This window comes from Carlito syrichta, unplaced genomic scaffold (genome assembly GCF_000164805.1).
Source record: "Carlito syrichta isolate Samal-C Ts95f unplaced genomic scaffold, Tarsius_syrichta-2.0.1 Scaffold303625, whole genome shotgun sequence".
NCBI classification, from domain to species: Eukaryota; Metazoa; Chordata; class Mammalia; order Primates; family Tarsiidae; genus Carlito; species Carlito syrichta.
In genome coordinates, this window is record NW_007247721.1 from 376664 (window position 1) to 399382 (window position 22719).

At 51.9% G+C, this 22719-nt stretch overlaps 1 protein-coding gene across 2 annotated transcripts in view; it reads right to left on the reverse strand.

Moving 5' to 3' along the window:
* The window catches only part of PHF2 (PHD finger protein 2), a 48059-nt gene that overhangs the window by 14919 nt on the left and 10421 nt on the right, over positions 1-22719 (reverse strand). For both annotated transcript variants that reach the window (XM_008058763.2, XM_021712720.1), the window contains exons 3-11: positions 15550-15710; positions 12100-12241; positions 8542-8728; positions 7113-7275; positions 5333-5420; positions 4846-4952; positions 3287-3378; positions 1888-1977; positions 184-552 (exon numbers count right to left, since the gene is read on the reverse strand). In XM_008058763.2, the coding sequence (XP_008056954.1) occupies positions 184-552; positions 1888-1977; positions 3287-3378; positions 4846-4952; positions 5333-5420; positions 7113-7275; positions 8542-8728; positions 12100-12241; positions 15550-15658 (1347 nt within the window). In that variant the 5' untranslated portion in view covers positions 15659-15710. The remainder of the gene's footprint in view (positions 1-183; positions 553-1887; positions 1978-3286; positions 3379-4845; positions 4953-5332; positions 5421-7112; positions 7276-8541; positions 8729-12099; positions 12242-15549; positions 15711-22719) is intronic.

A 22719-nucleotide genomic window follows, 5' to 3' on the forward strand; every position in this document is an offset into this window, starting at 1 on the left:
AGACTGGACTCCCTGTAAGGCCCAGACCCTATACCCTCCCAGTGGCCTCGTCCTGCTGGACACTGCAGAGGGCTGCCTGTGATGTCCCTACCTCCCCATCCAGCCAGGAGCCCAAAGAATGAGGACAAGTGAGATGTGAGGCCCAGGTGAGATGTGAGGCCAAGAGTGGAAGGAGGAGCCCACCTTGCCCTTCTTGGGAGGCTCCATCTTGGTCAGCGCCTCCTTGGTGTGGGCCTCCAGCAGGTCCAGGTTAGGGATGGTGGGTGAGGCTGACTCCCGGGGCTTCTTCCCTTTCTTCTTGCCCCCATCCTTGAGCTTCAGGGCTTTGGGGGGCTTTGGGGACTTGGGAGGCTTTGGGGGCTTGGGGATTTTGGACGGCTTGGGCAACTTCACAGTTTTGGGAGTCTTTTTTTTGGACACTTTCTCCAGGAGGGATCGTGGCAGAGTGGCCTCAATGGGAGAGGGGGGTTCCTCCTTCTCCCGGTCCCCGTCACAGACTTCCTCTGAGGAGGCGATGGCATTCACTTCCGGTCGGATGGCTTTGGAGGCATTCTGGGTACGGAGAGGAGAAGGTCACATGCCACTGCTGCCAAGCTGGGGCCCAGAGAGTCCACACGCCAGGACTCTGGATATCCAGAGGGGCTCAGCCCTCCCACAGGCCCACACCATCATGTGCCATGTTCACACCCACACACACCTGCCCCTACCATCAAGTGACATGCCCTCACCGACCCCCACCATCACCATCATGTAATAGACTCACACCCACCTCCACCATCATGACACTCTCAGATCCCCATCATGTGACATGTTTATACCTGGCCATACCACTGTGTGATACACTCACACCGACCTCCATCATTGTGTGCCATGCTCACACCCACTCACACCCACTCCTACCATTGACATGCTCACACCCACCCGTATCATGTAACAGGCTCACATCTATCCCCACCATTGTGTGCTACACTCACACCCACTCATATCTGCTCCCACCATTGAGTGACATGCTCACACCAGCCCCCACCATTGTGTGACAGGATCACACCCACTCACCTCTGCTCCCACTATCAGGTGACATGTTCACACCCACCCCCATGTGACACACCTACTCACACCCACTCCTCCCATCAAGTAACATGTTCACACCCACTCACACCATCATATGACATGTTCACACCTACTCCCACCATTGTGTGGCATGCTCATACCTGCCCACACTATCATGTGACACACACCTGCCCCATCATCATGTGACATGCTCACGACCACCCTCATCATGCGACACACCCACTCACACTGCTGTGTGGCAGGCTTACACTCACACCTGCCCCCACCGAGTGATACACTCACACCCACTCACACCATTGTGTGACATGTTTACACCTCCCTACACAATTGTGTGACACACTCACACCTGCGCCCCCACCATCATATAACATGCTCACACCTACCCCCTACCATTATGTGACACACCTACAGCCAGTCACTCACACCTGTCCATACCATTAGCCACTTGATCCCTTATGTCCCTAGGGTTCCTCTGTCCTATCCTGAGCACAGGGACTGGGGGGCTCCTCCGGGTTCACATGAGCTGGGATCCAAAGGGCTAGGTCGAGGGGGCTCCTCCCCCAGAATGCCCCCCTCTGTGGGAGCTGCAGAGGTCCGTGCCATCTCTCATTCCCAACACACTCACACGAGAATACTGCAGCCCACCCAGAGACCTAGGACTCTGTGCCTCACGTAGACAAGCCTACCCAGGAGAGTACAGGAGGGCCATCAGGGACATGGGCCTTCCCACATCAGTAGCTCTGGCCAGGCTGGCCCCCAGGTCCTGAGAAGCACAGGCAGGCCTCCCTCATCCAGCCGGCACCCATCACAGCCTACCTCGCTGAGCCGGATCTCTCTGGCCAGGTCTTTGATGAGCTGCGAAGGCTTGAAGTGCTCTGGGAGCTCGTCCTCATGCTCTGCCAAGGCCTGTGGACAGCCAGATCCATGTAAGCACCTGCTTGGACCCTGTGGCTCCTGCACCTCCTGCATCTCCAGGACGTCCCCGACCTGCCCAGTCAGGACCCCCAGCCACCCAGACAGGCATGGGGTAAAGGTCTGCCTTAGCATGTAGCCTGGCTGCATGAGGTCCTGGGACACTTGGACCCACATCTCCAGCCAGACTCTGGTCCAGCGAGAAGTCTCTACTCTGGTCCCCACCTACAGGTGGACAAACCGAGCCCCAGAGGGGATGAGCTTGCTGAGGTCACCACCAGCAGGCTATGGCACGGACTTGAGCTCCATCCCTTCTTCCTGGTCATGAGGCCACTCCACCTGGCCATGCAGCTCAGGTGAGGTAGAGAGAGGCCCTAAATTGTCCCTGGCCTTGAGGCCTGGGGAGATGGTGGCTGAAGGGTGGCCCTGGGAGAGCACTGACTGCCTTTCCCACCTGACACCCATGAGAGAGGTGGGTTGCACGTGGTGTTCTCTGCCAGCCTTTCCTCCTGAAGGCCCCTACAAACTACACCGACTTTCTCTGACTTGGGAGGGAGTCCTCCTTCCTCAGGCTGGGGGCAGGCACAGTGGCACTGCACAGGGAGAGCCCCAGGCAGAAAACATGATCCCCAAGGGCACCCAGGCTAAGCAGGACACTCCTGTCCCTTCTGTGGCCAAACTCCAAGCAAGATGCTGAGAGAAGCAGGAAGCTGGCCGCCTGGGTTCTCCACTGGAAAAGCAGCTTCCTCGTGCCCAAGGGAGCTCTTACAATAGTGTCATGGGGCTGTGGGCGCAGGGAAGGGCTGCCCATGTCACAGAGCAAGTGGCTAGGGGCAGTGCCAGGCAGCTAGGCTCTGAGCTGACACTGGGGCTCCTGGAAGGATCCAAGAGGGGGCCTGTCCAGAACCGGATATCTGGTAATCAGGCCAGTGGAGCCCCCAGGTCCCTCCCTGCCCTGCTGGGTTCTGGGCCTTTCTGTGCCCACACAGTGGCAGCCCCGCCACAGTCCATCTATCCCCTGCCCTCAGATGGGTCTTCCTCCCAGGGCAGGCTGATGCCCTCTCACCCACCTCCCACCACCACCACCATGCTGCCCGTAACCCCTGAAGCTGGGGGCTCTCAGTCTCATCTGCTACCCCTGCTCCACAGATGGCCCTGTCTATGGGGAGTGGGGCATGGCCCATGCAAGTGTCTGGGTTCACTGAGGCAGGTAGAACCCTGAACATCATTCCCAGGTCTCCAGAGGATCTTCCCGCCCATCACCTGCTCCCTGGTCCTAGGACACTTGTGACCTGACTCCTACCTGCTTCTTCGTCCATGATCTAAAAGCACCATTGAGAATTTTAGCTCCTTGGACGAGATGAGGAGGCAGTTGTTTCCCGGATTTGTGAGCGCCTGGCGGGGAGACAGTAAGTAAGGTAGGGGCACCCAGTCCATGGACCACAGGTGACTGTACACCCACCCATGCAGCTGGCCTGGGGAATGTGCAGAGCCCAGCCCTCCAGAGGCCTCTGTCCACAGCCACTTGCCCAACTGCCAACGGTCCCTCTTGGAACCCAGGATGCTCATCCTCCTGGCAGCCAGCCTTGAGTGGGAAGGTCCATCCTGCCATCCTCCACCATTCACTGCCAGGCCCTGAACCCAGATGCCCGGCTCTTCCCTCTCTATCCAGTGCCCCAGCCCTGCCTGAGCAAGGGGCCACAGTCACACCAGGAGCCAGGCACGTGATGTCCCAATACCCCACATCGAGCACGCTAGACCCTGCCTCATTTCCACCTCATGTGGCCCCTCAGCACTGGGGAAGGAGCAGCCATGGCCTGGCTGGGTGGTGGGTTCCCACTGGGGTCACCCCAAAAGAAAATGCATACCCCACCACCCTGCTTGGAGGGCCCAGGTCCCTGGGCTGTGGGCACTGAACTGTCCAAGGGCCCAGGCACAGATAGGTCAGAGGACCTGGCCAGGGTGGCCTAGCAGTCAGGCAGCCCCTGTGGGCTTCCCGCGCTGCCCCACCCTGCCTCCCCGCCTGAGCATGCCCCTCTGCCAGAGTCATACTCATGGCCCTGAGTCTGGGGAGCAGTGGAAAGACTCCACTGAAGCCTGGTCGGCCGAGCCTAAGTGCCATTTTTAGCTTCTCACACTCAGCTGAAGTGCCAAGTGTTCTGGATCAAACCATCTCAGCTTGTGACTGTCATCAGAACCAAAAAGAGCACCTTCTAGCGAGGGTAGCCCTAAAGCAGAAGTCGCACATGCCAGTACTTCAGTGCCCTCATGCTGCTGCATGAGTCTGGAGACCTAAACAGGGGTGGTGGTCCCAAGGCCACCTCTGTCACCTCTGAGGGTGTGACCAGGAAAGGCCTTGGACAGAGGTTGTGGCCCAGGGACGTTAGAGAGTACCCATGGAGGGCCAGGACTGAACTACTAGCCTGCCTCATGGTCCAGCCACCACGTCCCTGAGGGACCCCAAGGGGACCTGGCACCTACTCATACCCACCCTCAGCTAGTTACAGAGGAGGGGCCCTCCACCTCACAACGGAAGTCTGTGTGAAGTGTGGAGCAGGCACTATTAAGCCTGCACTGAGGTCACAGCCACCAAAGTCACAGCACACTTGTCCCTCTTAACCTCAGCCCAGCACTGTTCCTAAAAGATGGCACAGCCCTCCTGGCAGGAAAAGCCCAGCCTGTTAAATCTAGTCCTGCATTGTACAGATGGGAAAACTGAGACCCAGGAGGCTGAGTCCTGAGGGGATTTGCTCAGTCCACAAGAAGGCAGCACTCACATCCAGACAATGAGCCCTAACCCAGGTCTGGACACCCCACAGCCAAGAGCCACAGGCTCAGACACTCACTCTGGAGTGACCGTACCTTTGAATGCCTCGAGTAGGTGCTTCCCCATGTACCAGCAGGCAGTTTCAAAGTTGGGAAACTGAGTCAGGCTGCCCAGTTTCAACCTCCTCTCCACTTCGTATGCTCTGGAAGCCACAGCAAAGGAGCAGTGCCCTGAGTACCAAGCAGGTGACCCTAGAGGGTGAATCCACGCCCCAGCCACGCCCTGGCCACACCAGCTCAGCCTCCCCACTGGGTGGACTGAGGGACAACCAGCTAGCATGGGCACAGGCCTCGGGCCCATGACAGCTCAGTCAGTACCCAGAAAAAGAAGGCAGCGGGCTTTCAAGTGACCCCAAAGCCACCAAGGGCGATGTCCAGCACCCACAACTTCCAGCGCCTGTAGAATCCCGGGGCCCACCTCCCCTTTCCCCCTACATCACGAGAAGGCTCAGCAGGGCAGACAGGCGGGCCAAGCCGAGACTAGCACCATGGTACCCGACAGTGGCTGGAGGGCCGGCTCTACCTCATCTGCATCTCCACACTCAGGCTGTGGAGAAAATGTCCCGCGAAGGCCAGGCAGTCCACCGGGGTGAGCGTGGCATAGATCCAGCCTGGGAGAGATATGGGATATTGCTGGGCCTCCACCTCACTCCTGCACGCCGGCTCTCATGAGCCTGGGGCAGGCCACACTGGCTCTAGACCCGGGTACGGCATGGAACAGCACTGCCTCCTGGCCCAGGCTCCGGCTACTGCCTGTTCATGCCTCAGCACCTGCCTGCCTCTGGAGCTTCCCCAAGCCCAGGGCCTCCCTGGAAGTAGCTCGTTGGCACCACTCTTCCCTCCTTAGAAGGAGGTCAGGGAGAAACCCTGTCAGAGGCGGCACAGACTGCTCAATCCAGCCCTGCACTATACAGATGGGGAAACTGAGGCCAAGAGCTGAGTGGTTACTCAGGCCACATGAGGTCAGTACTCAGACCAAGGGAGGGAGTCCATCATGGGTCTGGCTGCCTGGCATCCCCGACCACCACGTGCAGGGGCTGGAGGAGGCAAGGTGAGGCCATCCCCTAGGGCTAGGATTGGGTCCCAGATTATCCCAGACAGAGCCTGGGCCAGACTTCATGAAATCCATAGTTCTTCCAGAAGTAACTGTGACTGTGAGGAAGCTGGGGGAATCCAAGGGTTAGCAAAGATTCAGAGGCTTTTGATCAATTGAAATGTGAGGACCTCATTTGGATGCTGATTGAAAATGGAGGAAAAGGCTGAGTGTGGTGGCTCATGCCTGCAATCCCAGCACTTTGGGAGGCTAAGGCAGGAGGATCACTTGAACCCATGAGTTTGAGACCAGCCTGGGGCAAAATAAGGAAACTTTGTCTTTACAAAAAGAAATTTTTTCAAAAAAATTAGCTGGGTATGGTAGCATGGACCTGTAGTCCCAGCTACTCAGGAGGCTGAGGCAGCAGTATCACCTGAGTCCAGGAGGTTGAGGCTGCCATGAGCCATGATTGACATGATTGTGCTACTACATTCTAGTCTGGGTGGCAGAGTGAAACCCCAACTCAGAAAAATAAGGTGGGGGTGGAACCTATAAAATAATAAGGAACTCTGAACATCAGTTGGTTGTTTGATGACCCTAAGGTACCTCTGCTCATTGTTCATTTGTAAGAGATGACAACAACATTGCAATAATGGTACTTTAAAGGGAAAGGCCAGCTCTCGGAAAGAGCAGCACATTCATGAGTGAAACAGATATCTGAGATTTACCCAAATATCATCTACGCCCACAGCTGCCCATGCCACATGGTCTCCTTCAGCATAGATTCAAAATGTCCCATAATAAAATGTTTTAAGTTGGCAGTGAGCACTCTCCTCCTTGGCTGGCCTTGTTGTCTGTGGCACTATGGCCTCTCCCCTGCGGGCCTTCCTGTCTGTAGCACCATGGCTCCTTCAGCACCCTCCTCCCAGCCAGTCTCCCTGTCTGTGGAGCCGTGGCCTCCTCCATAGGGCCCTCTAGGCTGGATCTCTCATGCCATGGGAGGCCTTGGTGAGCTTCACCAAGTCATGGAGGGGGCTGGCTCCAGTGGCAAAGCATGCCCATGTGGACCACAGAACACACTTCCACAGCTGGCCCCTCAGTGGTGACTGGGCTGAGGTTGGCAGCAAGCCCAGGGCAAGGGAGTGGGCACGCCAGGCATACCAGGATGCCGGGAGACCCCCATGGTGGGATGTGGCAGGGGGCACAGAGTGCAGCCTTGATGAAGGTCAGCAAGTAAAGGACCCATGTCCCCAGAGCCTCCCATGCTCACCTGAGGGGATGAAGAGGGTCTGGCCCTGCTTGATGATACATTTGTAGCATTTGTCCACCTGGTCAGCAAAGAACATCTCGCTGTGGTTCGAGGCCGACCGCCAGCGCTCATACAGGGAGATGTTGGCCGAGGCCGGCCGGATGAGATAGAAGGTCTTCTCCCCCTGCCAAAAGAGCCTGTTGGCAGAGCCGCCCATACCAGGATGCTAGGGGTGGGAGCCACCATGCCCTGGGGCTGCTGGGGGGAACCCACAAGTCCTAAGATGCTGTGGGAGGACATAGCCCACCATGCTGTGGGCTGCTGTGGGGGGGGGAGCCTACAAATGCCAGGGTCACTGGGGGGCCCACCATGCTCTGGGTTGCTGGGGAGAGCCCATAAGTCCTGAGACACTATGAGGGGACAAAGCCCACCATGCCCTGGGCTGCTGTGGGGGAGCTCACAAATGCCAGGGACATTGGGGGGCCCACCATGCCCTGGGTTGCTAGGGGGAAAGCCCACAAGGCTGGGCTGTTGAGGGGAAGAAGAAGCCACCATGCCCTGGGCTGCTGAGGGAAAGTGACAAGTCCTGACTTGAGCAGCACCTGCCCAGGCCCATGTTCCCACCTGCCCCATGGTAGCACACATGCTTTTCATGTCAGGAATGCTCTGGTACACAAGCCCCCAGCGCAGCCCAGACCCATACACACACTCTGCAGCCTATAGATGAGGGTCTGGGGGTAAAGGAGGCTGTAGACAGCTAGCTCTTGAGGGCCACTTGGACCCCAGGTCAGATTAATGGACTGCCACCATTTCCCAGGAGGCCCCAGGTCAAGCCCCCGGTGGGACTGCACCCAGTGCAACGAGATGCTTGTCTTCATGCACCAGAACAAAGACAGTCCTGAGGATACCCCAGAAACTTGCTCAGGGCTTCCAACATCGGACCAGCACCTGTGCCCATCCCAGCCCCAGCTGGTAGGAGAAACCCGGTTTGTAGCTGGTGGAACCCAAAGTTCAGGGTCGCTTTACTTCTTTTTATTGTAATTCACATCTCATTTCTTCTGGCTTCCCATCTTTGCTCCCCGTGATGAGCCTTCCAGTCCTTCCTGCCAGTCAGACACACCTACTGCCTGCCTGTGGCTCTGTGCAGGGCCATGGCTCTGGCTGACCCTCTTCCAAGATGTCCTCCCAACACCCACCTCACTCAGTGGCCTCACCTAATTGCAGCCAGCCTCGATCCCATTAGAAAAAGAAGACACTCGTGTGGTTCTCTGGTCCCACATGCACCCCAGCCCCTCTACCCAGAAACGCCTCCACAGCCTCCTGTCCCAGAGTTGGGCATCCTAGTGTCCTCCTGGAGGTGGCTTCCTGGCCATAGTCAGGGCTCATGGGGACAATGTTGTGGACGGACCATGGCTGCACCAAGGGTGGGATGGCAGGGAGTGGGGCTCACCTTGAGTACGTGGTACCAGGCAGAGGCGCCCCCAGAGTCGATGTGGAAATCAGTGTAGCTGTCCTTCACGCAGATCAGGCAGTATTTGGTCACTTTGGGCTTGGCCAGAAGAGCGTTGTCAGGCCAGTAGTTTTCTACCCAGGACAGCTTTTTCACGATGTCTGGCGGCTCCACGAAGCTAGACATTCTGGAGCAGGAGGGAGTGTGGTTGACGAGGAAGGTACTGAGACCACAATCTCCATGCCCTCCCCACCCCCCGGGATGGGAAAGGCGCTCTGCAAGGCATATCCCACACTGTCTCACCACCTGTGGGCTGTGGGCATTGCTCCCATTTCACAGATGAGCAAGCTGGGAGTCCTAGAGGCCAGAACCAGCCTGGCTGCTGGACCTGGCCATGCAGGAGACCAGGCCCAGTGTTGGCTTCCCCCCAGAAAACAGCAAGGAGGAGGCCCAAAGCCCAACCACCCATGGAAGCTCCCTCTCCTGGGACACTGGAAGGTGAGTCTCTGGTTGGCCACACTTGTGCAGCTATGGCATAATGAGGTCCTGCATGTGTCACTCCTCAAGTGCAACCCAAGCACCTCCTGGAGCTCCCTGAGTAACAGCCACTGCCTCCAGAGGGGACAACAGGCTGCCAACTCCCTGTCACATTGGGTAGCCATCAAAGCCAGTCAACACACATCATCAGGGAAAACAGGGAAAGGCAAAGGCAGCCTTGGGTTCAGCAAAATGTCACTGCCCTGGATGAAATGTTCAACATCGCATCAGAAGGGTCAAGCTCAGTCACACCTGTGCTGGAACATTTCAGCTGCTAATGAGAAGCGGATCCAGGAGTTCCTGCTGCCTCCAGCTAGATGGGCGCTGTCATATCTCTGTCACTGCCTGGAATTGCTACTGCCCCTATTCAGAAGCCGTGCCCATCAGGTGAGCCTGTCACAAGTCACAGGTGGGACCCGTCTCTGACCTCATCAGCCTCAACCAGAGACTCTCACCTGTGACTCTCTGGCATGCTCCAAACCAGGACCCTTTTCCCCCCAGGAGTTTTCATTGTCTCTAGTCACATCCCTCCTGTAGCCTGGGTGCATCACTGCCCCCAGGGGAGGGTCCCCCTCTCTCTCAGGAGCCTCTCAATCCAGCTTGGCCCTGTCCTCACACACCATACACCATGGGAGGATGGGCTGCTCCTGCCTCCTGACATAGCCCCAGATGTCCCCCTTTCCCAGGCCTGGCAGGCTCCTCAGGTGCAAAGTCAGCCCTTTCTATGAGTTGAGGAGTCCCAAAGCCCCCGTGAATACCCAAGGCCACTATGGGCAAGAGTTCAGATGTGACTTGTGTGTAAGAATGACAGGCAGCAGGTGCATCACCCACCATCCACCACACAGGTACCTTTGTGGTCTGGGGGTGCATTGGTCACTGTGGGGCACCCAGACAGCCCACAGGGTTGGGTCTGACTTTCGCAGCCTGGTCAATATATTTGGGAATGTACTTACCAATGAAGTGGAGACCACACTCGCTGCCTCTTAGATGGTGTACACAGACTCTCAGAGCCCTGACCCACGCCCATATGACTACCCTGGTATGTAAGTGCCAGCAAAAGCAGCAAATGACCCCCTAACTGACCTTGGACTGGGCCAGGGGAGACACAGGAGGCAAACAGGTAACCCTAGGAGGCCGAAGGGGGGACCCCAGGTCTAAGCACCATCTCCCCACAGTTCCATCACAAGGTGTCTCTGGAATGACGCCCTCTGCAGGGTAGCAAATTCAGTTGATGGAGACATGACTCAGTATGTCCTTTTTGGTACCAAAGCAACATATACCACTTTCTATGTCACCATAATCCAGCCCATTTCCCTTTTTGTCTTTGCTATTAGGAAGCTCAAACAAGAATCAATACTCAGTTACAATATCTTTTTATGGCTCCTGGCATAGTTGTACACAACTTTTCTCTTTCTTGTGGATTCAATAATTCTTTTGCCTTTCCTACCTGCCCTTAGGCACAGGTGTTATCACATGTGCTTTTGAAAGTACCCAAAGTAGAAATGATGCAAAAATGAAAGCATTCTGAGCCACTCATGCCTCACAGTAAGTAAGCATTCCAGATCTTTCCCATGGGAGCTGATGGGAGGAAGTAAGGGGTAGAATGAGGGGTGGGCATGGACCATGGCCACTGGGGGAGCACAGGATCACAGTCACAGAGGTGGGCCAACTATACTACCACTAGGAAGCAAAGCTGGCACATGACCAACCCTGAAGGGGGAAGCTCCCACCCATGGTGACTGAAACAACAAATGCCTGGAACTCGGTGGAATCAGATCAAGCGTGGCACATGTGTGCAGGGGTCTTGCTGCCAGAGAAGGCAGGGGGTTGTCACAGAGTAGCTGCCTAGTGAGATCCCATGACAGCGTGGCAGTGTCAATGTTCACATGCATGTGAGGGTGCTGGAAAGTGTGCCAGGGATGTGCAATGTAAACATCAGTGAACGTGTCGGGGACTCGGCGTCTCCGTGTGTGGAGGACATGTGCATCATGAGCCCATCATAAGTATATTCATGGCTGTGTTGGAAGTGTGTCGGTGTCAGTGAGTATTGGTGAGTGTATTAGTGAGTGGTGGTATTTCAGTGGGTATGTCAGCGAGTGTTTTGGTGTTGATGTGTCAGTGAGTGTCAGTATTGGTGAGGTGCCTGAGTGTTGATGTGTCATGAATGTGTCATGAGTGTCAGTGCATGTGTCATGGGTGTCACAAGTATGTTGTGAGTATGTCAGTGTGTTGGTGACTGTGTCATGAGTGTCTACAAGTGTGTTGTGCTTATCCATGAGTAAGTATGCCACGAGTGTGTTGGTGTGTCCATGAGTAAGTATATCATGTGTTGGCATGTCTGTGAGTAGGTTTGTGTCATGAGTGCCCATGAGTATGTGTCTAGTTGTGGCCATGAATAAAAGTGTGTTGTGTGTCCATGAATGGGTGTGAGCATGTCAGTGCGTTGCGAGTGTGTCATGAGTGTTGGTGGGTGTGTCCGTAAGTGTCATAAGTGTCCACGAGTGTGTCTGTGAATGTGCTCGTGTGTCATGAGTGTGCCTGTGTCCATGTGAGTGAGCTCATGAGTGTGCTTATGTGTTTGTGTGAGAGTGCTTTGAGTGTGTCACAAGTGTCCATGAGAGTCTGAGTATGTCTGAGTGTCCATGTGTCCACTGTGTGTCCTGAGTGTGTGTGTGTCCTGAGTGTGTCACAAGTGTGTCATGAGTGTGCATTCTGGAAGAAACAACTCTCTACTGTTACCATGATTCTCCCTGAGGGGTGGGAGGGACACTGGCCAGAGAGGATTTGCCTTTTGGCCCCTTATTTTTCTGCCATTCACAACCTATCACTTCCATACTTTAGAAGAGAAACAGCTGTGGGAAAGCTTTTACAAATTAGAAAATTTTTTAAAGAGAGAAAACCAGGAAACACCAGCATGTGTCATGCGTAGCAACTTACTCTCCAAGACCTCCAACCTCACCTTTGTGGCACCCACCAAGGATGCAGCCTCCAACCCAGTCCCACATGGGTGACTGCACTCACCTGGTGTCAGAGAACTCGAGGCTGGTGACATTGAGGACCCGCTTGCGATTGGTGCTATAGTAATAGTCCACAAACTCCTTGAGCTTCATCTTGCAGTCCTTCTGCTTGGTGACATCCGTCACATCCACACTCCGCTCTGGCCCTAGGGAGGTGGCAGGAGGCGGGTGAGCACCCAGGAGGGTGGTGTGGTCTCCCTTGAGGCCAGGATGCTCGGGGATGATGACGGACACTCGCATGGCCTCAGCAGCCCTCACGCATGGTAGTGGCCACCAGGGGCTGGACATGGAGACCCTGGGTGCCCGCATCCAACCCCACTCACCAGCTGTTTGCCTGTCTTGACCCAGTGATGCTGCAAGGCCACACCATAGGCTTCAGCAAGGGGGCCAGGTGAGCAATAGACACAAGATGCCCGGCCAGTGTGAACTTCAGACAGACAACAAACTCACTTCAGTGTGTGTTCCAAGTACTTGTGGGCCATACCTACATCTTAATCAAAAAACCTTGCATTTCTCATTATCTTAAAATACAACACAGGCCTTCTCTGTAGTTGAGGAAAAGTTCAGGACAAGATTAACTGAGGACAGCACATTCTTTAGAGAAGACTTGTAAGTGAGAGAAGGAGAAGAAAGGACATGATTTTCCAACTTGTCCTTCGCAACAGTTGCCCATGGCTGCTGGACCCCAAAATGCAAGACCATGAGGGGTTCTGTGGACAGATGAGGCTAGAGGCCCAGGCCACTGACTGTGCCTGTCACCATAAGAGTGTGGCCAGGCACAGCAGGCCTTGAGGGCAGAGACACAGCCATCCCAGGGAGTCCTGCACCCAAAACCTGAGTGCAAGTCAGGTGGACCTCAAATGAGTTTTTAGGAAACACCAAGGTTGGGGGGATCTGCCAAAAGACACCACTGGGACACTGACACCCAAATGCCAGCTGTGGGAAACTGTAGGACTGGCAGGCCTCTCTAACAAGTTGATGGGATGTAAGGGGAGGTATTGAAAGAAGAAACTTTAGGGAAACAAAACCCAAAAGCACCATGGGGATTTCACAGTCACATGTAAAGAGGCATTTTTGAGGCAACTGGGAAGAATTCAACCAGGTCCTACCTACTGTCAAGGAATCATTGCTAATATTGTAGGGTGCAATTGTGGAATTTGGGGTTATATTTTTAAAACTGTCTGTTACAGCTGCATGGTAGAATTTTTATGAGTGAAATGATATATATAAAAAGAATTTTCTTTAAAATCCTTCAGGAAAAAAGAAAGGTGGGGTAAAATCAAACAAAAGCTGGCAGCTTTGCGCCCAGCACTGGGTGGCCTCCTGTTTATTTTTCCCATTTTGTGTTTGAAAATCTCCATCATCTAAAAAACAAAACAAAAACAAAACAAACAAAAAAATTGGCTGGGCACAGTGGGTCACGCCTGTAATACCAGGCCACAATGCAGGGGCTGTCCTGTCCAGGCCGGAATCCAGCACCTGGTCTGTGTGTGCTGCTACACACCTGGCCAGCCTGCTTTGAGATGGGTCCTCAGATGGTCTGTGGACAAGGTAGGAAGACTGCTTGAGCCCAGGAGTTCAAGACCAGCCTAGGCAACATAGCAAGACCTAGTCTCTACCCAAAAAATTAAAGAAAAAAAATCTAAGAGAAAAATGTAGGACATAAAAGTCTCTATGAGCTGTCTCCTCCTGCTCCTGTGGGCATAGCTGTGAGGAGGACAGGGGCAGGGGACAAACCAGGCCCTGCCCTCATGGCCAGGCCAGCTCAGGATCTTGGTAGCAGGGAAGGTGGGACACTTCACAGTACCGTGGCAGGATGAAACGCGTCCCTACATGGAGAGAGCTTGAATAACATCTGGTCCTGGTAAGGCCCTCATCCAATGCCCGTGGTCATTACGGGAACTGCACCTGGCTGAGATGCCCTCAATGGGGGTCTGTGACCACCTGGGAGAGTGAGGAGCACTGGGCTCAGGAGCAGTGGCTCACAATATGCCTGACTGCAGAGCAGACACAGACCATCTGAGGACCCATCTCAGAGCAGGTTGGCCAGGTGTGTAGCAGCACAGGCAGACCAGGTGCTGGATTCTGGCCTGGACAGGGCAGTCCCTACATTGGGACCTCAGCCTACCCACCCCAGTGAGAACTCAAATAACTAGCCTCGTTCTGTGGGCCCCAATACCCCATACCAAGCCTTGCATGAGCCCTCTCTGATTTTCTTCCTGAGATTTTTTTTTTTTGAGTTGGAGTCTCACTCTGTTGCCCAGGCTGGAGTGCAGTGGTCGCTCCCGGCCACCGCAGCCTCGACTCGCTGAGCTCCGGCGATCCTTCCACCTCAGCCTTCCAAGTAGCTGGAACTACAGGTGCGCGCTACCACACCCGGCTAATTGTTTGATTTATTGTAGAGATGAGGTCTCGCCTGCCCAGGCGGGTCTCAAACCCGCGGGTTCAGGCAATCCACTCACCTCAGCCTCCCAAAGGCACGGGATTACAGGCTGAGCCACTGAGCCTGGCTTCTTCCTGAGATTTGACTGCTTCTGTGATGCCCGCCCACCCTCCTTGACACCTAACCTAGGACCCTCCTCAGGTGGCCCTAGGGGCACATGTAGCTCCAGAGAAGGGCCGAGATGCCAGCATTTGCTGAAATGGAACATGATGGCCTCTTGCGGAAGCTGCAGTGTGTCCAGAAGCATGTGTAGGATCTCATTCCACCCCCGGCACCCACCCCCTACAGTGCAGAGGGAGAGGGTCAGGCTCAGGCCCAGCTTGCAGGCCCTCCCGGCCTGGGCATTTGCCTTTTCAGGGTTTCTCCTCCTCCTGGCTGGCCTCTCAGGCTGCCGCATACACACCCTAAGGCCCAGCAACCAAGAAGGTCTCAGTGCTTGGCCATGTGGCCACTGGCCATGTCAGGGTCACCGCCAGGTGTGCTGGCTTCTTGGTGCTGCTGTTCCTTGGACAGCATCCCTCAAGGCACCTCCTCTACCCACAAGTGCCCAACTGAGCACCAGGCGTGGCAAGGGGGCACAAGATGGGAACTGCCAGCAGCATTGGGCCTTACTGGGCCCTGGCACCATAGGGGGACTGGTTGTCATTCAGGTGAGGAAGGCCAGACCCAGGCTAGGCTGCCAGGGTGGGAAGCAGCCCCACAAGGATCAGGACATGGCAATGTCGTGTGTCATCCATGGTAATAGGATTTACAGCTGCCAGAATCAAGGGGTCTCAGAGCAGCCCCCACTTTGCAGCCAGAGTGACTGAGAGTGGAAGGCGCTACGAGGGCACACATCTCAGTGGGACTCAGGGTCAGATCTGCAAGCACCAGGATCAGCCTCCAGCCTCCCCTGTTTGCATGCCGCCTGGGATGCAGCTAGAGTGCAGGTGATGGTGTGCATAGGTGGTGGGCGCCCCCAGCGCTGTCCACCTCCTGCCCCTATGGCAACCAGAAGGGGATGACACTTACCCACATAGTTTTCAACATCGCTGACGTAGAATGTGGGGGCTGGGACAGCCAGGCCCAGCCCATCTTTCTTGGGGACCAGAATGGGCTCGGTGAAGCCGTGCTCCTCCATGTAGCCCAGTGTGAGCTGACTGCCTGGCACGCGGACCACCACGTCCTCAGCACTGTGGGGAGGTACAGTCAGAGCAATGTTGGAGCCTGAGGGCTACATCCCAGTCTTCTGCCCCACAACAGGCCACCTGCTCCCATGGCCACAGGAGGAGGCCAGCTCATGGCGCCACACCGGTGGGCCATGGGCCAACCAGAAAGGAGATGTGGTGCTGACCTCCGAGCCCCCACTGCCTGGGGGCAGGGATGCCCAGTCCCACCTGAGTCACAAATGGAAATATCTGTGATGAGGGTCCATTCCTCCCACCGAGACACAAATAGGCAGAGGCACACGCAGGAGGCACAGGGTTGAGTGAGGCCACTCCCACTCCCTGCCCCTGTTGGGAGATGAGGATGAGAGTGGTTCCTCATCCAACAGATGAGGATGAGAGTGATTCCTCTGGCTGCACTCGGGACAGATTTGGGACATGAGGGTGCGGCAGGTGAGGACAGTCCCTGCCAGGCTGAGCCAAGCAGAGGGAGCACTATCCAGGGGGAGTCACTGTTGGGCAGGACAAAATGCGCCCAGGACTCAAGCACATGGGAGGAAGCGGCTCTGGGATGAGCAGGTTCCCACCTCCCAACACAACCACAGGGGATGTGGGATCCTGATCCAACATCCTTAGGGATTAGCATCTCCATTTTATAGAAGAAATGAAGGCTCAGAGAGGATTGTTGCCCTCCAGGCCCTGGGTCAAGACCCCTCACCAGAGCCCTGAGGGGTGCCCGGTTCAGTCATACCAACCGCCAGACCCAGAGTGGCTCCTCACTCATCCCTCCTGGGCTCAGTGAGTCCCCCTGGTGGGGATACCAGAGTCACAGCTGATGAGGAAGAGCCACCAAGACCACAGACCCTCAGAAAGGGAGCCAGAGGTTCTGCAGTCAGGAAGGCCATGGAAAAAGCCAAGTGGAAGGAACAGGGGTGAAAACAGGTCCCTTTTCACCTCCTGCGCTGCCCAGCCTGCTGGTCCCACATTCCTCACTCAGAGGAAGTAGCAGTAGGCAGGGTTTGGTGACCCCAGCTGGCAAGGGCCACCCTTGCACTGTGCCAGCCTCAAGCATCTGGAATAAACATGTCCAGTCCTAGCTGGTTCCCTTCAGGACACTGCTGCCAGTGAAGAGCAGGGACAGATGAGAGAGGTCCACAGACATAGGGGACAAGTGGCCTTCACAGAGCACTGACACATCTGATGTCTAAGCAATCATCCAGGGAAAGTGGCAGCCTGGAGAGGGCATGGTCTGCCCAGGGTCACACAGATGGACCCGGGTCTTTCAACTCCAGCCCATGGCCCCAAATGGCTCCTAGCTCCTTGAGGGCCCCACAGTGACCAGCCTCGACCCTGCTGTGTGCTGGACACTGCTTCCCTGGCACCAGGGACCCATGGGGCCCTGCTGGAACATACCCTGCCTGTAACACTGGAGACAGGTTTCCATGGGATGAGCACAGCTATGAGCAGCACTGGAGGAAAGATGGCAGGGAACAACAACAGAAGAGCTTCAAGCTGGCAGTGGGGCCGAGGGATAAGGGAGAGGGAGTATATGGCAAAGACCTCTGCAGAAGAGGAGGTGGCAAGTGTGAGGCATGACAAGGAGCCGGGCAGCTGGGGGACAGGGAGGGGCCTGTCCTTTCACCCAGCCAGCTCACACTGCACGCCAGGAGCCACCAGGCAGTCTCAGCAGAACAGTACGCGGGTGTTACGGGGAGGCTCAGTGCTTGGACCAGAGGTGCAGAGAGAAGGACAGAGGTTCAGGAGACCAATAAGCTTGGCAATAGCTCTGACAGGGGTGAGGGGACAGGAGGCAGCAGAGGTGGATGGGGACTGGGCCAGGGTCATTTACAGAGGGCCCCGTGGAGGGACAGGAATTGGGGCAAGGAGCAGATTAAGAGCTGAGCTGGGGACCTATTTGGTCTGAGACATGTATTGGGCTCTCCAGGGGATGTGCCAGCTAGACAGACAAGCCAGGAGCTCAGAAGAGCTACAGTTCAGAGAACGGGGTGGCACTGCTGGGTGGGGGATGACAGCAGAGCCCCAGTGCCTTAGGGAATGCAGTCAGCAGGTAGGAGGAAACCCATCCTCAAGAGGACAGGACATCAAGGAGAGAGAGGGCTGCGATGCCCCATCTTGCCAAGAGGTCAGTATTGATCAGAACTGGTGTGGCTATTGGCTTTGACCACATGAGACAGCATTGAGGATACACCATGAGGGACTGGAAGGTGAGAAAGAGGAAGAAGATATGCAGGTAATTGTGGGAAATGCTCAGGATATTGAGATCCTACAAAGGAAGCTTCAGAAGTAGTCAGTGGTCTCCCTGCTTCTGGGGCCTTGAAGAAAGTCATCCTTAATGAGTCTCAATTCCACACTCCTATCTTACCATGAAAGTTCCAAATTCACGCTAAACCCACAGACTGGAAATCCCAGAATGGATCTGGAATTAATCTTGTGAAACCCACTAGTAAAAGGTATACACAAAACCATCTTGTAGGGACTCCTCAGCAGTCAAGGACATATAAGATACCATGGAAGATGAGCCCTCTGAAAACTCAGGCCCACAGAAGGAAGTGAGCCACCAGAGGGGAGAGTCAGCAAACCTATTAGCCAGCAAAGTAGATCTCAAGCACTCGGATAATAGAACTGAGGAAGAGATTTTAGGACAAATATGTTAAATACACTCAAAAAGATAACAAGAGGATTAGGCAAAGAACAAGGAATTAGAAAAAAACACCAGAAAACACTGAAAAGGAACTTAATAGAAATGTTAGACATGAAAAATATGATGAGAGAAAATTTTAAAACTCAAGGGATACATTAAATGGTAGTTGGCTGACAAAAAATAGTGAATTTGAAGAAAGATTTGAAAAATAATACAAAGAATATGAAAGGAATGCTATTAAAAGAGAAAATACAATATTTTTCAGAATGAAGACGATACAACTCCTCAAATTAAAGGGGTTTACTGAGTTCTGGGCAGGATAAATAAACATAAATGTGCGCCTAGCAGCATTATAATAAGTTCACCAAAGACAGAGACAATCTTAAATGTTTTCAAGGGAAAAACAGATTTACCAGAACCAAAACAAGACCCACAACTAGACTGACAACAGACATCCCATTGGAAGTAAAAGACAATAAAATAATATATTCGAAGAGTTAAAGAAAAATAAATTTCACTCACGAACTTCAGATTCATTTTAGGATATTAGAATAGTCTGAAAGAACTACTAAAGGATATAATTCAAGAAGGAAATCAAATCTGGAAGAAAGAAGTGGGATTCCAGAAACAATGGGAAACTACAGATTTCACACAATCCCTATCAAAATCCCAGCTGACTTCTATATAGAAATTGACAAACTGAATTTGGGGTGCTGAATGGAAATGCAAGACATCTGCATGACCAAAACTTCTTCTTCTTTAAGAAGAACAGTGCTGGAGGACATTTCCCCACATCAAAATTCACTGCAAAGTTACAATAATCAAGACTGTGGTACTGGTATAAGAAGAGACACATAAAACGATGGAATAGAATTCATGCCCAGAAATACATCCCTACTTCCATGGCCAATGAAAGAACCAAGATAGTTCAGTGAGGAAAGGACAGTCTTCTCAATAAGTGGTGCTGGAAAAACTGGATCGCCACATGAGAAAGAATGCAATTGGACCCCTACCTCATACAATATACAAAATTCACTCCAAATGGGGAAAAGACCTAAGTATATAAGCTGAAACTATAAAACTCAAAAGAAAACAAAGGCATAAATCTTTCTGATCTTGGATTAGAAAATGATTTTTTCACTGTAATATCAAAAGTACAAACAACAAAGAAAAAAGTAGATAAGTTGGACTTCATTAAAATTAAAAACTTCTGTGCTTCAAATGACACTATCAAAAAAGTGAAAAGACAACCCACAGAATGGCAGAAATTATCTGATAAGTGATTACTGTCTAGAATATATAAAGAACTCTTACAACTCAACAATAAAAAGACAAATGATCAAATTAATGTGAAGTGGTTAAAATAATGTGAAACTGAACTTCTGATTTCAATTCTAACATGTAAAGAGCTTGGAAGTCATCACTCCCATCCTCACAACAAGAAAAAAACTGAACAATCTGAAAATCAACAACTTTTCTTAGATTCATCAGAGAATTGGGGGTCACAGGAAAAACAACCACACCCAAAATTTAGAGAGACAGAAAATCATAGCTGAGATGCCTTCTTGGAAGCAGAAGATATTGGAGGTAGTAACTGGTAGGAACATTTAAATGGTAGCTTTGACAAACTAATGCAAGTTGTGTGTAGACCAACTTAAGAGTCAAAAACTCCTGGGACCCAGAATTAGAGGGAACCCACAGTTTCCTGGGTTTTAACTCCAGGAACTCCACCAGGTTCTCATGGTCAAGAGCCTCTTCTGATTCAGGAAGGGTGAGGGAAAAAGAAACCATTTAAAAATACACCCAGAGTGTTCTTAATAGCAAAAGTCTGCCTTCCAGGAAAACTACTTTGTCAGACCCTTACTAGAAAGGAGGAAAGGTGGTCAGTCAGCTTCCAGTACCTTCTAGCCTTCCTGCCTCAGGTAAGGAGAGAAAAAACAGGCTGAGAAATACTTCTGAAGGTTACAGCCCAGAGACTCCACAAAACTGAGATTAATTATAAAATTGTAAAACACTTCCCCTCCCTAAACCTAACCAGCATACATCATATAATGACAGCTGCTTATAACTGAGAAAGCTGCAGACACAAGCTCTATTTAATAGGGAATTCCTAGGAAAACCCAAGGAAAACTGGGGAGGGGAGAGGGGAAACAAACAAGGAAGCTAAAAGAAAGTCTCTGACACCTAGAGCTATAGTAAATTCAACACAGCCCAGCTCCTAGCCAGATTAACATAAAACCTCACACTAACCAATAATTCCCTCAGTTCTCTATTACCCATACATCAGGCCCAGCCTTCAACAAAAAAGTACAAGGCATGCTAAAAGTCAAGAAAAAACACAGTCTAAAGAGACAGAGTATGCATCAGAATAAGACTCAGACAAAGCACAGATCCGGGAATTATCAGGCAGGAAGTTTAAAATAACTAGGATTAATACGTTAGGGACACTAATGGAAAAAGTAGACAACATGTAGGAACAGATGGGTAATGTAAGCAGAAAGATGAAAACCAAGAAAGAACCAAAAGGAAATGCTACAAAAAAATTTTTTTTTTAAAACAGTCTTTGATTAGTTCATCAGTAAACTGGACATGGCCGAAAAAAGAATACGTGAGCTTGAAGTTATGTCAATAACAACTTTCTGACCTAAAGTGCAGACAGAAAAAAGAATGAAAGAAAAGGGGCAGGGGCAGAATACTCAAGAAATATAAAAGAATTACAAAAGGTGCAATGTGCATAATGGTAATATCAGGAGGAAAAGACAGAGAGGAAGGAGCAGAAGAAATATCTGAAGCAATAATGGCTGAGAATTCTCCAAAATTAATGGCAGACATGAAACCAAAGATCCAGAAAGCTCAGAAAACATCAAATAGGATAAATATCAAAGAAGCTACACCTAGGCATGTCATATTCAAACTGCAGAAAACCAAAGACAAAGCAAACATCTTGAAAGAGGTCAGATGAGAAAGGACAACTTCTGGCATGGCACTAATGAAAATTATTTACAAAACAACTATTCAAAGCTTCTGGAAATGGTCCTAAGAGCAAACAGCAAATGAAGGAACATCTATTCAAGACAATCTTCAAAATCTCAGTAAGAAAGGAAAGAGTCTGACACGTGGACCAAGACTACCTCCTCCTTCCACACCCATAGCTCAGTGAGATAGAGGGTCCACTCTAAGTGCTGTGGCACGACTTCTATTCCTTATCTGCCCCAGCCTGTTGCCGAGGCTGCATCCTGGGCAAGTATTGCCAAGGTGTGAGGGTTGCCTTCTTGCACCCAGTCCCACTGGAACTGAAGGAACAGAAGTTCTCCCTTGGATGTGGCACACTGAGTACTGGGTGGGACACTGACCATCCTAACCCTGCCACTTCTATTCAGGGTTATCCTGGAAGTTCTTGCCATAGCGATTAGGCAAGTAAAAAGAAATACAAGCTACCGAAATTGGAAAGGAAGAAGTGAAACTATCACTATTTGCAAATGGCATGATCTTATATGTAGAAAATCCCAAGGAATCCACCAAAAACTGTTAGAACTGATAAACTAGTTCAGCAAGGTTATAGATAAGACCAATACATAAAAATCAATTGTATTTTTATACACTAGCAAAGAACAATCTGAAAATAAAATTAAGAAAACAATTTCGGACAACCCCCTTAAGTCCCCTCCCACTCTGGGAACTTTTCTGTCCTTTTAATAAATCCTGCTTTCTAAAAAAAAAAAAAGAAAGAAAGAAAGAAAGAAAACAATTTCATTTATAAGTGTACTGAAAATAATAAAATACTTAAGAGTGCGTTTAACAAAGAGTGCGAAATGTATACTCTGAAGACTATAAATCATTACTGAAAGTAACTTTAAAGATCTAAATAAATGCCAGGGTAATTGTGTTCATGTGGTCAGAAGATTCAACACTGTTAAGATGACACTACACCCAAAGTGACTTACAGGTTGAAAGCAGTCCCTTTCAGAATCCCAGCTGACTTCTTTGTAGAAATTGACAAGCTCATCTTAAAATTCATATGGACATGCAAGGGACCCAGAATGATCAAAACAAACTAGAAAAAGAAAAACAAAGTTGAAGGACTCACATTTCCTGATTTCAAAAATTACTACAAAGTTATAGTAATTAATATTGCTTAGTGCTGGCATAAGAGTAGATATAGTTCAGTGGAATAGAACCAAGTATCCAGAAACAAACACATCCATGGCCAGTTGATTTAGACAAGGGGGTCCCCTTTAACTCTGGGTCCCAGGAGTTTTTAACTCCTAAGCTATCCTACACTCAGCTTGCAGCAGTTTGTAAAAAGCTACCAATAAAATGTTTCTACTAGCTACTGGTAGGACAAGGGTGCAGATTCTCACTTCACATTCTATA